Source organism: Numenius arquata, chromosome 7, assembly GCF_964106895.1.
Source record: "Numenius arquata chromosome 7, bNumArq3.hap1.1, whole genome shotgun sequence".
In the NCBI taxonomy this organism is placed as follows: Eukaryota; Metazoa; Chordata; class Aves; order Charadriiformes; family Scolopacidae; genus Numenius; species Numenius arquata.
The window spans coordinates 31,442,697-31,459,070 of NC_133582.1; the positions used below are offsets into that span (position 1 = coordinate 31,442,697).

Below are 16,374 nucleotides of genomic sequence, written 5' to 3' on the forward strand. Positions count from 1 at the left end.
CGAGGGGGAAGGGTTTTAAACTGAAAGAGGGGAGATTTAGGTGGGATCTCAGGAAGAAATTCTTTGCTGTGAGGGTGGTGAGACCCTGGCCCAGGTTGCCTGGAGAAGCTGTGGCTGCCCCATCCCTGGAGGGGTTCAAGGCCAGGTTGGATGGGGCTTGGAGCAACCTGGTCTGGTGGGAGGTGTCCCTGCCCATGGCAGGGGATGGGACTGGATGATCTTTAAGGTCCCTTCCAACCCAAGCCATTCTGTGATCATCCTGTGAACCTCTCCCTGCCCCTTTCCCGACAGTAAAACGAGCGGAGTAACATTCACTGTGGCCAAGGAACGTTATGAAATGTGACCAGATCATGCTTTTGATGAAAGAATGTCCTGGTTTGACAAAGACGGAAAAATAAAAAATAAAAAATAAGGGGATTGTTACTTAATTATCGCGGGCGGAGGATGGAGGATGCTCCGAACCCCCACGGATGCCCATCACCCCCTCTGTTGTCGTTATGTTGATGACAACGTCTCCATCTTTCCCCCTCACCCGACATGAAGGCGAGAAGGCGAGTGGTACAACGAGCAGCAGAGCGGGCTACCCTCCTCCCTTCCTTCCCTTTCCCCTTCCCTTTCCTTTTCCCTTTCCCATTACCTTCCCTTTCGCCACCCTGGCTGGGGCGACCGCTCGCCCTCCCCCCCCCGCCCCGCCCTCCGAGGCCCCGCCCCCCGCCGAGGCCCCGCCCTTCCCCTGCCCGCGCCGTGACTCGTCCCAGCTGCCACGTCTCCCCGCCGACGTCACCGCCCTGCCTGCTCCCCCCCGGCCAATCGGCGGCGCTCAGACCCGCGCCCAGCCGACGGGGCCGAGGGAAGAAAGGCGGGCCGCCGCGCATGCGCCGCCGCCGCTGCGGTGGCCGTCGGGAAAGCGAGTCCTCCCGGGGCGGGGGTGGGCGGCCGGCTGCGGCGGTGCGGACTCGGTTTCCCGGCATGCCCCGCCACCGCCCCCCGGCCATGTAAGCGCCGCTCGGCGAGAGGCCGCCCCGTTTCCTGGTTGGGCTCCGGCAGCCATTTTGGGCTGAGGAGCGAGCGCGGAGGCCGCGGAGAGCGGGGCAGGGCAGGGCGCCGGCGGAGGGGGGCAAGGCCGAGCCGGGCGAAGGCGGGAGCCGTTGGACGCCTGAATCCGCGGAAGCGCCCGCCTCGGCGGCGGGAGGTGCCAGGCCGCGACCGCCTTCCCCCTCCCCCCCGCCTCATATCCCCTCACAGCGCGCTCGCCGGGCCGCGGGCCCCACGGACATGTCCAGCATGAATCCCGAATAGTGAGTGCGGGCCGGGGCCCGCCGCACCGCCATCGGCAGGCCGCGGCGGGGCGGGGGGAGGAAAGGCCGCCACCGGGCCTGGCGCAAGGGGGGTGGGGGATAGGAAGGCCGGGCCTTCGGGCCTCTCCTGGGCCCGCCAGTCACCAGAGGAGATGTTAGGCCTGCCGGTGTCGTCCCCGGGGCGGGGGGGTTGGGTTACGGCCACCGGCGGGGGGGGGGGGGGGCCATGAAAAGTTAATGATGTTTCTGCTACAAACCGGCGCGGTGATCCGGGGGGCTTCGGCACCCCCCACTTCCCCCCCACCCTTCCCAATCCCTCCATCTCTCCCCGGGAGCGCTGCCGGCGGCGGAGTGAGTATGGGCGGTGTTAACGGCGGTGTTTCCCGGACCTCGAAAATGCGGAGCTCGGGCTCTAACAAGTGAGGTGGCGGACGGTGAGAGGGGAGAAAAAACAACCCCGGCTCTTTGTGAAAGCCGATCTTCCTGGCCGGTTGCTGCTGGCAGCTTAGTAGTCAGAGGTCCACCCTTCACTTTAGCTGCAAGTCATGTGTGTGTCACATGGCTCTTGCAAAACACTTCTTGCCTATGTAGATTTTGCAACGCTGCGACTTGATAATGAAATGCTCTTGGGGCTGTCTTGAGCTGAAATAGCACTTGCCTAGAAAACCTGGTGATGGCACAGTTTTTTAGTTGTTTTTTTCTTTTTTTTCTTTTTTTTTTTTCTTTTCCAGAGGGTCGTTGTACCTCGTTGTGTTAATATGGCCTTTTTTCTCTAATTGACCTGTTGGGGAGTAAGGATGTTTGAGCTCTCCGGTCAGTAGTTGTCTGTATCCTGGCAACTGTAAGAGCAGTGGCTTGCCCACCAGGATGCCAGGGATGACAGTAAACCTCGTTTTGCTCATGGCTTTCTTTTTTGTGAATTAAAAGGAGAGACTCGGGACTAGTTTAAAAAGCACTTTAAAAACCAGCAGCTGCAGTCTCAAACACTTTAGTGTTGAAGAGTGTTTTTGGGATTCTTTTGCTGGTGCTGGCTTCTCTGGCACTCTGGTTTGGGATGGTGAAGCCACTGTGCCCTCTGATGTAAATGGGGTGGTTATGGTACTGAAATGCATGTGTGGTATGGCATTGCTGCTCTAGGTGCCCACTGCCTCTGTTCATGGATGACATTTTAACAACTTTTGTCCTCAAAGCATTGTTTTCCATGCAGCTGAGGCTGCTGACTTGCACGGTCATGGCTTTGGTGCTCTCTGCTTATGGCAGTGTGGCTGCAAGAGCTCTGGGCCCATTAAAATCACCTGAAAAGCAAGTAGGAGTAGAAGGCAAAATAATCATCAGCTTGTGTGAGGGAGTTGGTGAAAACTAAGAGGTACAGCCAGGAACTCAAGTTACATCTTGGCAAGATTGCCTAACAAGCTTGCTCGTGTGGCTTTGGAAAACACCAAAACAGTAGCTGGAGGTAGTCAGTGGGTGAAAGACCAACAAATTGTTGGTGCTTCTGTGGTAGTAATGACTCTTGGGGCTTAACTCAAACTTACTTTGCAGGCTGGTGGATTTTGTAGTGGAAAAACTGCCTGCAAAGTGTTAGGCCACTAACACTGCAGAAACAGGATGGAGGGGGCTTTTTCTGTAGGTATTTTGTGTTTCCTGAAACCTCTCAGCTTTCTAGACTGATGCAGGGAGTAGTTCCCTGCAGTGAGATGCTGGATGCCGCTGTAAAGGTGGGGAAAACATTTTGAGGTGAGGAAGACTCATTCTGGATAAAGAGTGCTCATTCCTGGTGGTGGCGAGGATGGCTGAGCTCTTGAAAATGAAATAGAGAGGAAAAGCTGTAGTTTAAGATTAATTTGTAGTATTAAATTGCTACTTCCTGTCAGGGTTGTGCCTGCAGGATGAGGACAGGAGATGGGAAGGGTGTGGTGAGATGGACAGAAAATATTTATCACTGTAATATGTATGCTTGGATCAATGTTAAACCAGGAATAAGACTTGGGGGGTTATAACATTATTCTTTCTAGTTACCTGTAACAGATACAGGTACAGATGTCCATTTGTCCTTTTAGAAATGCCTTGCCTGTAATGTAACACATTCCCACTTCCTTATCACAGCTTCAGATCAGGCTGTAGCCCCAAATCCTCTCTCCTAGGCATGCTAGAACTCTCTTGTCAGAGGTCAGTGGGAGAGCTCATTAAAATCTCTTAATAAAGAGACCTGCTTCCTTCAATTTTCAAGGATTAGAAGCTGCTGGTGCCAGGATTTGCTGGGAGTGTGTGCTTGAGAGCTTCCTTGAAGCTCCAGGGCTGTGGGACAGCCTGGTGGACTAGTTAGTGTGCTTTCATTTGAGTGAAGGAGCCCAAGAGGGATGGATGAGATATTAGCACTAGCATTGGGAAGCTAAATTCTGAAAACACCTGCCCATGTACAATTGGGATGTATTACTGCTGTGGGGGGTGTGTGTGTGTCCCCTTCTGGTGTTTAAATGAGCAAAATGTCAATATTGACTCTGTGGTGACTAGATCATGTCAGGTTCGGCATTTCCTACCCCTTCTGTGACTTGCAGGTAGTAGGGCTGACTGATGTAAACACACTGGTGGGTGAACTATTGAGCAGGCAAGTGCCACCAGGAATTGATTTTGATTGCTGCTTTATAGTGTCTGGATCTTGTTCTAGATACCTTCTTCAAGGGGAGATGAGAAAATGAAGTGCTTCTTGGAGTAAATCTGGGGTTTTTTTGCATTGGGGTTTTCAGTCTTGTATGAGGTCAGTAGATGGCAACTGTGTGACAGCTGCTGGGTTGCTGGAATCATCTGAAATTGTTTGTGTTCTAACCTTTCTAAACAGCAATCTGCGATGCAAAATGGCATTATGTCTTTTGGGTTCTGTTTACTTACACGAGCAGTGTGTAATCAGTGTGACAGTCATGCTCCTCTTCAACATTTCTTGGGTGGTAGAACAAAGACTGGGGATTTGAGGCTGCTGTGAGTACCTGTTTACAGTAAACTTGCAGCTGACATCAGTGATTAAAGCTGATTCCAGCAGTTCCTTGTTGGAGACAGATGACTACCTAGTCTTGTCTGTTCTGGCATAAAACCTTCCTGGCATTTAAAAAACAATCCCCACGCGTCTACCTGTATAAACAACAGTATCTCAGAGGCTCCCAGGTCCCTTGTTCCAAACAGCTTTGGCCACGTTTGTCCTCCACTTGACTTCCTGGTCTTCTGCTGAACTTGCTGCCTAATCCGTGGAAAATGCAGGTAACAGGAGGATGCTCCTCTCTGCTCAGAATTTTCCACGTTGTTTTGGAGGTGCATTTTTTTTCTATTTTGCAAGATGCAATTAAACTTAGCGTATCTATCCTTTTTCTCTTTGGCAAGAGGAAGTTGCCATCTCCTCTTCCTGATGGGGAGGATTTGAAAGCCTCGCTCTTACTGATGGTACCTGCCTGCCTCCCTGCACATATTCCTCCTCCTCTGATGGCTGCTGACTCTCACTTGCCTATATACATGGTGAGAACGTGGCATGATAAATCTGAATTCATGCTATCTCCAAGTAGTGTAGCTCAGCCTGCTTTATGAAGGCTCCCGAAGAGCCTGATGAATTAGGTCTTCAGGTTTAAAGAGCAAAATTCGTGGGCTTCAGAAATGTGGCCCTTCAGGAGCAAATACCACAATTAACCTGCGTGGCTTGTTGGACACGTGGCTACAGTTGAACCTGTTGCCACAAATATTTTATCAATGTAGTTCAGCCTAGAAGTAGATTTCTGCAGACCTTTTGTAGCTTGTTGTCATTTTTATTTGATTTAAGCTGTTGCTGTACCCCAGGAACTGACTCTGGCATCATACCATGTGTAACAGGCTGCTCACTTTGTTCTCGAGGCACCTGCTGGATTTTAAAAGGTCCTAAAGCAACTGTACCTGGAAAGGAATTGGAATATGGAATTACTTTTATTTTTTAAAGCCTAAATAACAAGGTCCTACTTAAATTATCTCTGAATCGATGCAGGTGTAAGCGTCTGTCTTGCTCACCTGGCAAAGCTAGGTTTTGTGACACAACACCTGTGTCTAAGTTCAGAGCCAGAGCTGACTCAGCAGTGGCTGTTCCTGTGGTGCTGTGGCCTCAGTGACACCGGCCGGGGTTTTGGTGGCTTTAGTCACCGTATGAGCCCGTGGTTGTCACTTGCCTCTGGAAATACTGAAGCCCAAAGAGAGGGAAGGTCTTAACAGCAAAGATGTCAGACCTGGTATTTAAGGCTTCTGGGTTGTGTTAAGTTAACAGTAGTGCTGTGTATAAGCCATGATCGTTCTTACCTGCTTCTGAACAGTAAAAGATTTCATAGCAGGGCAGGTAGATCTGGTTGGGAGCTGCTCTTAGCACTGAGTAACAGAGGAAGACTGTTTGGGGGCTGGAGGGACCTGAATTCCCCTTGGAAGCAAGGGGAGGCTCTTAAGTGCATCTTTCAGACTCAAAGCTGAAGCCTTACCTACTCCAGGAAGGGATTAATTTTTTCCCACTAATTTTAGTGAAGACAATATAGTGGTAATATTCATGTGTTACCATTCTTAAGGAGATTATAACATGCTGCGAGCTCTAATACTTTCAAGTGTATTAGTGCTTACTGTAAGTAACAATTTAACTTCAGGATTGCTGAAAATTCTGGTTTTGCAGAGAACTGAACCACCAAAACTTCCTGCTGAAGTAGGAAGGAGCTGTTTGAAGGCTGAGGCAATCGTGGCTTCAGTTTATGCATAATCCTGGGGCAGAAGGCAGAGGTTTAACAGTGGACCAGGTTTCAGAGCTGCCCTACCTTACCTTGGGCTCCAGATTAGGTAGAGTTTCTATCTCAGGCAACTAAGTTATTAGGGTGGTAAGAAGTTTTAAATGTCTCTAGCTACAGTTGTTACTGGGTGTAGCCTCTTGCCTGGGTTCCTGGGTGGTGGTTGTTGAGAGGCAGCAAAGCTGGGTAGCTGAGGGTCGCTAGCACTGGTCGATACCGTCCTGCTTCAGTCATCCTTAGGCTTAAAACACAAGGTTGTAGGGTTGTGGGTTTTTTTGTGCTAAAGCATAACTGTGCCTTCTCAACCACTGGCTCGTCAGTGTGGCTGCAGTGGTGTTTTGGTGTCACCTTCTGGGCAGCCCCAAGCTTCAACAAACATATATTTTGTCAGTGATCACCAGTGTAAGGGTAAGAGCAGCAATAATGCATCTGCAGTAATAGTGCTTCAATGATCTTGAAGCTGTTAAGTTACATTACATCATAACCCATATATCTTATCTCCCCTGAACAGTTTGGGTTAATAACTGTCACTTTACTAAAACCATCTTGCCTTGTATCAGTACGAGAATTGACAGGTGGGGTAGTGAGTTTTGTGACTGTAAACTGCTAGATATCCTTTGACTTTGATTATTTTATTTAAATACCTTGAGTGCTTTTAGCTTTACACTGTGGGGGAGGGCTATGGTTTTAAGGATCAGTGTCATAGTTGCTCAGTTTTCCTTCTCCCTAACCCTTGAGAAGTGCTGTGGAAGCTGGTGAAGGTTTCGGTTGAGTATTTCCTTGCAGCCTGGGACCAGCCAAGGTGCCAGTCATTTGGGCACTGGAGCAGAGGAGTGGTGAGAAGCTGAGCAGTTGACCATCTGCTTGGCTGTTATCAGCTGGGGATGGATGCAGTTTCCTGGCTGGATTCCTGCCAGCCAGAGTCAATGGTGATGTTGGTAGGGAATAATGGGTGGGGATGGTTGACTTCAGGCACTTGCATAAATCTTATCTTCTCAGTTTGGTTAAGTGGGCATAGAAATATGTCTGTTGTAAACTCGAGTGGTTAAATGAGGACAGGACTTAATCCTGGACACTACAGGGCTGAAAGCTGTAAACCTGGAGTGGGTTAGTCTAGTGCTTACAAAGCAAGATAACTTGGGTAAGTGGTGCTTTGGTGCTTTTTCTCTGCTCCTCGATCTTTAGTATTAAACTGTCCCATTAGTCTTATGACTGAACACAAAATCTAATGTTTTGCCAGCAGTGAAATACACGCTTCTGTTTGAAGTATAAGTCTAGATTGGTCATTGATGATACTGGGCTTCCTCCCTCAATACTGGGAGGAGTCAATATGGAGCAAAACAATTACCGTCACCCCCACTGGTGTGACTCCAGGATTACTAATATCACACCTGACATCCTTGAGAGAACGAGTGTATCCTCATCTGGCAGTGGCTTTAGCTTTATTTTAATTTCTGAAAGGCAGGCGGAGTATGTGGTCGCTGTCAGCAGTTAATAGTCTATTGTGGGAGGTGGGTGTTCATTTTGCTGTAGAAGGGCCACTAAATGTGGTGTTAACAGTTTGTATGTTTGAACTGCATGTTGCACTAGCGGATTCTGCTGGAACTTAAATTTGGGTAACTTAACCTGGGAGAAGAATTAGCCCCTTTTGGCCAGCTACATGGTATTTGTGAAGCTGAGCAGTGGAATAGAGCCTCTCTCTTTAAAGAGGATGGGAAGATAATGGCTGTGGTGGACAGCAGGCTGTTACTGCCATCTGTGTGGCACCTGAGCCACTCAACCAAATGATAAGGCTTGCACTTAATTGCTAAGCATGATTCGTAATATTAACCAGGCCACAAAGGGCTGAAGTAGGACTGTGGTAGTCTTGGTGATAGCCAGGCTAATATCCCCAGAGTCACTTCCTAGGAAAGCATAGTTCTACACAAAAATGCTGTGTTCGGGGCATCTACCTTACACTCGCCTTTCCAAATAAATTGTGGGAGTGTATAAACTGGGTGGAGAAGCTTGGAGTTGTAGGTGACTTCCCTAGTAGTGAAATAATTTACCCTTCTCAAACATTGTAATATACTGGCTCTCAGGACTTTGGTTCTTAGTAGTGTTTTTCATTAAGTGACTTAAATATATTTTTTTTTTTCCTTCTGCAGTGACTATTTATTCAAGCTACTTCTGATTGGAGACTCCGGTGTTGGGAAATCTTGCCTTCTACTTAGGTTTGCAGTAAGTGATCACACTTTAAAACTTTATGTAAAAAAGCTACCAGGTACTTAGCAAGAAGTACAAGAACTACTTGAAAGGACTGATGTCTGTCAGGTCTGGTATACTGAGGGATAATTAAAGTACTGCAAAGCCCTCCTATCTTCTGCATTTGTTTGTAGCTGATATATTTGCTGATGAGTGAGTAATATGGAAAGAAATAATACCAAGACTATGTCCAGTTAAGTTTAATTCTTATTTTCTTAAGAACAAGAAGATATCTTAATTTAACTTCCATCATTACCACTAGTGATAGAACACTGAAGATGGAAGAACATGCTTGAATTCTGAGATGTGTGCCTTCAGGCATGAAGAATACAAATGTGTCAGGGTAAGGTCTTGATCAGTTACTGCTTGATCTGAATATTTTCAGCCAGGTGAAGTTTGATATCTCCATTGAAAAAGCCTACCGATTGCTTAGCTAGAGGGAGAGTAATTTAAATAATACCCTAGGAGTTATAAGGCCTTATGGTTCCTCAAGTGAATGAGTAGATAATAAATGTTAAAACTGCCGGTGGGCTGATGTGGCTGAATCTTAATGAAAGAAGCTGTAGTTTTGCTGTCAACAGGAAAAGCTAAAATGGGTTTGACAGGTCTTGGTAGAAAAAACTGGAGTCCGTGAATACCTTATCTCTGTCTGTGCCAAAGTGCAGCTTTACGTTGCTGTGGGAGGAGAGGCAGGAAGGCAGAAAATGGGGCATTTGTTTAGAAACTAGAGTTTGGTACCACTGCAAGATGATGGTGGTGGTTTCACAGTTGGAACAGTTGCTCGAGGCACCTCTGGAGAGAGCCTGTTGTGTTCCCTTTTGTTAACACGAAATGGTTGGTGCGTACAAACAGCATCACCTAAATTAGAGCTATGACAACTGCTGCTTGTGCAGTGTTAAGGCAGGGCGAGGCTAAAACCAGTATGAACACTGGAAAGATGTGACCTGCTCTGCTCACAGAACCGGAGGCAGTGGATTGGAAGTGACACTCGGGCTGGAGCAGTGCTCCCAGTTCAGTCTGGCCTGCTTCTCTTGCAGATGCTTTTGAATTAATTCTGATACCCAGCTTAAGTTTGTGCTTAGTTATCTGGTGTTTCTTCAGCTAAGTAGTTTTTTCCTTTAGAGGTTTGACTTTCTAACTAAGCTGTTTTACTTCAACATCAGGACTTACCACAGCATTCACTTACCTGCATTCTTCCTGCTGTAGGTTAAATGGCATTGGGCTTCTCAAACATACCCTTTTGAGTATTGAAATGTTAAGGAAATCAATGTTGTGTCATTCTAAAAGGCTTAATGCCTTATTCTTACTTGCAAATGTATTATTTCAGGTGTCTTCCATTCACAACCCAAAGAAATCCCTTGCTTTTGTGGTAGCTGTTGGTTATGTGAAGCTTTTTGTGGTATATTTTACCTGAAGGTCTATCCTACTAGTACTTTGGGAATGGAAGCTTCCTTCATGCTGGCAGGCTAAGGCTCGCTAGAAGGGAGGCACAGACCGATCCAGCGCTTCCTGTGTGCCTTAAGGTCTGCTGGAGGCTGCTGAAACCAGTGCTGGGTTTTTCCTTCCTGTATTTACAAGCTGTGGAGCAGGGAACTTAGCAGGAGTACCCAGGCTGTAACTCTAAACTGCCTCAGCGACCAGCCGTGGCAGCAGAGGGCCTGAAATTCAGATGTGGAGCACCTCTGAGGCATGGCCTCTCACTTGGAGGTAGCTGCTGTGTAATACAGATGAAAAACCATTGGAGGAAAATAAAAATCTGAGGCATTTTAATAACCATAATGGTTATTTTAAGTAGCTCTTCAGTCTGCCAACATGAACAAAGACTTTTTTTTTTTAAACTACAGTTCAAAAGGACTTAACGCTATTTCCAGAGATTAGTTTTATTCACTAGTTTTTTTTGGAACATAAATCTTGTTGTGTGAGGTGCTGCTTTTTAAAAAAAAAAAAACACCTACTGGACTTCGCCGTGAATGATCAGACTGTTATCGCCAGGGAATGAAGTACCTTTGCCTGCCTGGTGCACAATAGGAGGCGGTTGCAGGAAAAGGTGCAGCAGGCTTGACTTCTCTTTGCTCTTTCTCCTAGGATGACACGTACACAGAAAGTTACATCAGCACGATCGGTGTGGACTTCAAAATCAGAACTATAGAACTAGATGGGAAAACAATCAAGCTTCAGATAGTAAGTAATATTTCCCAACTCCGAGGTACTTTAATCCGTTGAAGCACAGAATTACATTTGTAACTATTGGTGGTTATCCTTTGTACTTTACTCATTAAAATATAAGTGATATCTTCCCTTTGACAAGAGGCCGGGCAGTTTTTACGAGGTTACAAGACTTGCCATGACCCTGTCCTTAAAGAAGGATGCTGAGAGAGGAAGTGACTTACAAATACATTTTCCTGGGAAGAAAGGAAAGCTTCAGTATTTCAAAGGCGCTGTGAGCTGAAGAGTAGAATCCTCTGCTGGAGTGCTCTCCTCTATCAAAACTGGTGTAGTTCTGCAGTATTTAGGAAGGATTTGTGTAAATGTTGGGAATATCCCACAGTTGTCCAAGGTGCCCGAGTTCTACAGCAGCTGTGAGTAACCGGCTGCACCATCTAGTGCTGGAAACGCTGCTTTTGTTGACCTGAATGGAAAAACTGACACAAACGTGTTGTAACTGGCCTGTCTGCGCTTCGCACTGTTTTCTGGTTACGCTTTTGGCCTTTCACTTGGAATACACAGGGGAAGAGACTTGGCAGTTCTTTCCTCTAATCTTGATGCTCTCTAAAAGAGTGGCCAGTGTAATGAAATCTAATATTTATGCAAGGTCACGCAATCCTTGTTGGCTGCTGCTTCCAGCTCGAGCAGAGGCTCTTGGGACTTGAAGGCAATGACTCAGGGATTCCAGGCCGTGTTGTGGGGCAGGAGTGAGCCCGAGCCTCTGGGCTGTAATGTAGCTGTCCTGAGTGCAGAGCAGCCCCTGAGGAAGGCTGTCTGCTGAAATCTGCCTGTGTTTGATATGCGAGTCCTGCTCTTGACAGGGCTCCAGGAGAAGGAGCTGGGTTTGGTGTGAGTTGTTGCATTTCATCCTCTGAAAAGGGTGTTGCTGTGAAATCCTCTTGCTGCAGCTCCTGTGCCAAGGAAGTTGAAGGGAGTGGTCATGTTAGAGACCCGCATCCCTCTGACCTTATTCCTAACAGGTTTTCAAGTGCTGGCTTGCATTTTATCTTCTGACCTCTGAACCATGGCTTCTTCGTGGGGCAAAACTGCTTAATGTTTTCCTTGGTGACATCCTTTGACTACACTTGTCTGAAACCAAATAAGAGCTTCTAGAAAAGCAGCTACTGAAGTGTAATTTTTCCCAGTTAAAATATCTCAGTCTTCTCAAATCCTGTTTGTGTAGGGTTTCAGAGACACTTCTGGGGCTGTAACTCGGATTCACTTGTATCTGGCTGGCTGATCAGCCAAGCTGTGTTTCTGGAAACTGATGTGCACCAGTACAGCTACGCTGCAGTAACTGGTCCTGTCATTTGTCTTGTAGTGGGACACGGCGGGACAGGAGAGGTTTCGAACTATCACTTCCAGTTACTATAGAGGAGCCCATGGCATCATAGTGGTGTATGATGTTACAGATCAGGTAAGTGCTAAACCTCTGCCTGGAAAGCTTCCCCAGGTGGAATATACTGGGCTGATGAGTAAATAACACTGGGAATTTAATGACTTAGCACTTCTTAAGGAGATGGGGACTACGTTCTTCATGCAGTGTTAAGGTTTATCAAGCCTGATGTGTTAGTCTCTGGTTTGGGGCTGAACACAGAAATAAAAGGAGCAGTGGGATCTGTGGCTCTAAAGCAGTTGTATCTTAGGCTGAACCTGAAACTTGCTGGGCAGGTAACTGGTTGTCCCGTGTGAGCAGTTCTCACCCTGCCTTTGATAGCAGGAAGTCTGAGTTACCGATGGGAGTTGTTGAAAGGTTTCTGAATGTACCTGAACTTTGGTCTACAATAAAAACTGGCATTTGAAACAGAAAATTGTCAGCAAGTGTGCAGGGTACAACTGAGCCAGTGTTTTCTGTGAAAGAACCTCTGAAGGTGACTGGTGCAGTTGTCTTGTTTGAAGGGCTCTTAGGAAGTGTGGAGTTTCCTGAATTAATAGGAAGAAGAGCAATGTGGTTCAGTTGCTAACTTGAGTGTCTGTTCAGTGTGGCCGTTCTGCATTTCAGGAGCCAAAGTTTGTCCCAGCGTCTCCACAACACTGTGGTTTGCTCTGTAAAGGCCTGGGATTCTCCTGCTTTCAGCTGCCTGCTGTGTCTTTTATCTCCGTTACAGGAGGAGGAGGAAGAGTCCCAGATGGTAGACGTTGTTGACTATTCGAGATACTGAGCAGGGAAAAGCAATGCGGGGGGAGGTGGTGGGGGTGGAGGAAGGGCTGATTGTGTAGGGCTTGGAGCACAGACGGAGACCCTGTGGTGACTCCACTGTCCCCAGGCCACTGGGGGAGCACTGTAGCATTGAAGGAGAGTTTTCTCTCTCCTGGTTGTGAATCGCAGTGCTAAGTTGAGTGCACTGCTTCATGTTCTTGCCCAGTCATTACTTGAACACTGCTGAGCTTTCCTCTGGGTTAAGGGTCTTGCTGACAGTTCTCTTATCTCCTAGGAGTCTTTCAATAATGTAAAACAGTGGCTGCAGGAGATAGACCGTTATGCCAGTGAAAATGTCAACAAGTTGTTGGTGGGGAACAAATGTGATCTGACCACAAAGAAAGTAGTAGACTATACAACAGCAAAGGTATGTGGCTATGGATGTGTGTTTGCCTTGGTTGAGCACCTGGTCTGGCTGGTCATGCCCTTGAGTAAGTTCTAGTGCAAGAAAGTGTCCTGGCACCCAGATGCCAAAGCGCCGTAAATGCAGGTGGCTCGATAATGACCCTGTGCAGCAAAAGTCACCATCAGACCAGAGTTTGGGAGAGGGGCAGGGGGGTGGCCTGGGAACTTGTGGCTTATCCAGGAATGCACCAGGACATGAGGCGAGGTGTGAATCGGTGTCTGAGCTTACTCTTCACTGTTTCTTGATTCGCAGGAATTTGCAGATTCTCTTGGAATTCCATTTTTGGAAACCAGTGCAAAGAATGCCACAAATGTAGAACAGTCTTTCATGACCATGGCTGCTGAGATTAAAAAACGAATGGGTCCGGGAGCGACAGCTGGTGGTGCAGAGAAGTCCAATGTTAAAATTCAGAGCACTCCAGTCAAGCAGTCTAGCGGAGGTTGCTGCTAAAACTTGCCTCCCCCCTTTTTGTCTCACAACAATGAATTTGCAATCTGAACCCAAGTGAAAAAAAAAAAAAATAAATAAATTGCCTGAATTGTACTGTATGTAGCTGCACTACAACAGATTCTTACCGTCTCCACAAAGGTCAGAGATTGTAAATGGTCAATACTGACTTTTTTTATTCCCTTGACTCAAGACAGCTAACTTCATTTTCAGAACTGTTTTAAACCTTTGTGTGCTGGTTTATAAACGTGTAATCCTTGTTGCTTTTCCTGATACCAGACTGTTTTCCTGTGGTTGGTTAGGATGTATTTTTGTTTTGATGTTTCTATTGGCATGTTTAGATGTCAGGTTTAGTCTTCTGAAGATGAAGTTCAGCCATTTTGTATCAAACAGCACAACAGTGTCTGTCACTTTCCATGCATAAAATTTAGTAAGATATATGTAAGATCTGATTTGCTAGTTCCTTCTTGTAGAATTATAAATGGAGAGATCACACTATCTGATTAATAGTTCCTTCATACTCTGCATATAATTTGTGGCTGCAGAATATTGTAATTTGTTGCACAATATGTAACAAAACTGAAGAAATGTTTAATAAATATTGTACTTATTGGAAGTAATATCAAACTGTATGGTGATAAATATTGTCTTAATTTGTATGGCTAAGGGGGAAATCAGGCTTTGCATTGTGCACAAAACATATCCGTGTGCAGCCAGGGCTCTCGGACCTTCCCTGTAGACCTTCCCTGTAACTAAAACTAGTGACCGTGGCCCCAAAGCCTGAGTGGTCGAGGTGCTTAAGGCCCAGGAGCTGTACCAGGAACACCCGGCCAACGTTCACGGAGGCATAATGCACTCTGAATGTACAACAGTTCCCCAACTTTAGTCTTGGAACTTAATTTATTTCTCAAGGACTCGATAGGTAGGGGATTCCTGTCCCCTTTGCGTAGTAGGGGAGAGAAGGGTGTTTCCCTACCGTGAATGACTTCAACCTAACCTTGAGGTGGTATAACTTTCTACCAGTACATTATGTCTTTTCTATATACTGTTAATTCCATCCTCTTTTAATCAATACTCTTCTGACTTAGTGCAACAGCTTAGTTCCTGTTCTGTGACGCGTAGAGGTGTCAGAAGGATGAGATGGGGACGGCAAGGCCCCACACCAGACTGTCGCTCAAAATAGGCGCTATCTATCTTGAACAATTTGGAACTAACCAGCAGCCAAGAGGTTTTTGGACAGTGTGTGATTCTTTGTACAGAGCTAATCAAATCATTAGTGCCTGATGTCTAGCTAAAAGCCACAGGAAAGCTAGCCTATAACACTTCCTATACATGTAAAATTGTTCAGCTTTATCTAAACTCAAATGTTCAGCTTATTCTGTAAATAGTCTCATGTTTGAAAGACCATGTAACATTCCCCTAGTAGTAAATACACCCTGTGATAGTAAAAGAAGAAAAAAAAAAAAAAAAACAAACAAATTATAGCCTAGGTATGTTGTGAGGTATAAACTAAAATTGGTGCAAATATCCTCTGACTTTTTTTTTCTTTTTTTTTTTTGGCGGGGGGGGTGACTTTGGCTAACAGCTTTCTTCAACATAGTTGCATCGATCGACAGGCAATTGTAATTACATGAAGTATTGTCATGGTTAAGTTGAACTCTTCCACTTGAGACCTTCACAATAAAGTGATGTGCTTTCTATTAGAGATGTGCTTGTTGGTATAATTCATTATCTAATGTGACTTGCTCCTCCCCGAGAGCAGGGCGGGGGGGGGGGGGGCCGGTAGGAGTAGCGAGTGCTGCTGAGATCAGGAAGCGAAGCAGAAGGAGGTGTATTGAGGGTAAAAAAAAAAAAAAACATCTTCCCTTTAGAGAAGTGCACAAATGAACTTAAATGTCAAGATGCCTGCTGCATACTATCCAAAACAATGTTAATATATACAGTAATAAAAGCATTGCAAAAACAGCTTGGGCTACACCAGTTGTCGGGTGGTTCTTTATTCTTTCTCTCCCCCCCCCCCCCCGCCAATTAATGACTGTGGTTAACGGTGCTTTTAAATGCTGGAGCCTGGGGTAGAAGAGGGTAGAGCAGGCTGAGGGTGCTGTTATTCTCCTTCCTGTGACCCAAAGAGCCGCTGCCTCGGCCGTAAGCCTTGCAGGGGGTAGCACAGGGGCAGCGTAGCCTTTCCCCACCCTGGCTGCCCACAGGCACAGAAGCCAGTGAGACCAGCCTCCCCGTAACCATGTGCTTGAGCCCTTTTTGTTGAACTCACCCACCCCGTTTATAAATTGGCACCGGTAACTCAGCAATTAAAAAAAAACAACACAAAAAACCAAACCCCCTTTAAGCTGAGGAGGTGGGAGATGGGAGAGTATTAAAAAAAAAAAACAAACCACACCCTAGAAAAGCCAATGAATTGTCATTTGTAACTGAGTTTAACTAAGCTTTCACCTTCTGACTTGGGCAGCACAGAGACTTCACCCTGTTCTGCCCAGAAGAATGGGAGGAAACGGCATCTTCTGCACAAGAACACGCTGCTCGCCATTTCCTTCAAAGGTTAATGAAAGCCAAGTCCCGACACTCCGTAGCTGGCTGGAACTTTTTGGTTTGTGTTTTTTTGGCCACTTACCTCCTTAAGGCTGCTTCAGGGATGCCCTTTTCCGGTGCCAAAAGGGTTGGGAGACCCTTCTCACCGGAGCTTTGTGTGAAGGGGCCCTCCCTGAGCGCACTCACCCCTTCGTTATGTTATCCAGCGGCACGGAGCACCCGGGCTCTTTATGGCTGAGGAAAACGAGAGTTAAA

The 16,374-nt window shown here is 46.6% G+C and overlaps 1 protein-coding gene across 1 annotated transcript; it reads left to right on the plus strand.

Annotated features, from left to right (window-relative positions):
- The first annotated feature begins 873 nt into the window (after positions 1 to 873).
- RAB1A (RAB1A, member RAS oncogene family) lies at positions 874 to 15,530 on the plus strand. The gene is given in 8 exon segments (XM_074150474.1): positions 874 to 918; positions 920 to 1,058; positions 1,061 to 1,298; positions 8,218 to 8,290; positions 10,400 to 10,495; positions 11,841 to 11,936; positions 12,955 to 13,086; positions 13,378 to 15,530. Coding segments are annotated over 8 exon segments (1,017 nt in total). The 3' UTR covers positions 13,576 to 15,530.
- The last annotated feature ends 844 nt before the right edge of the window (positions 15,531 to 16,374 follow it).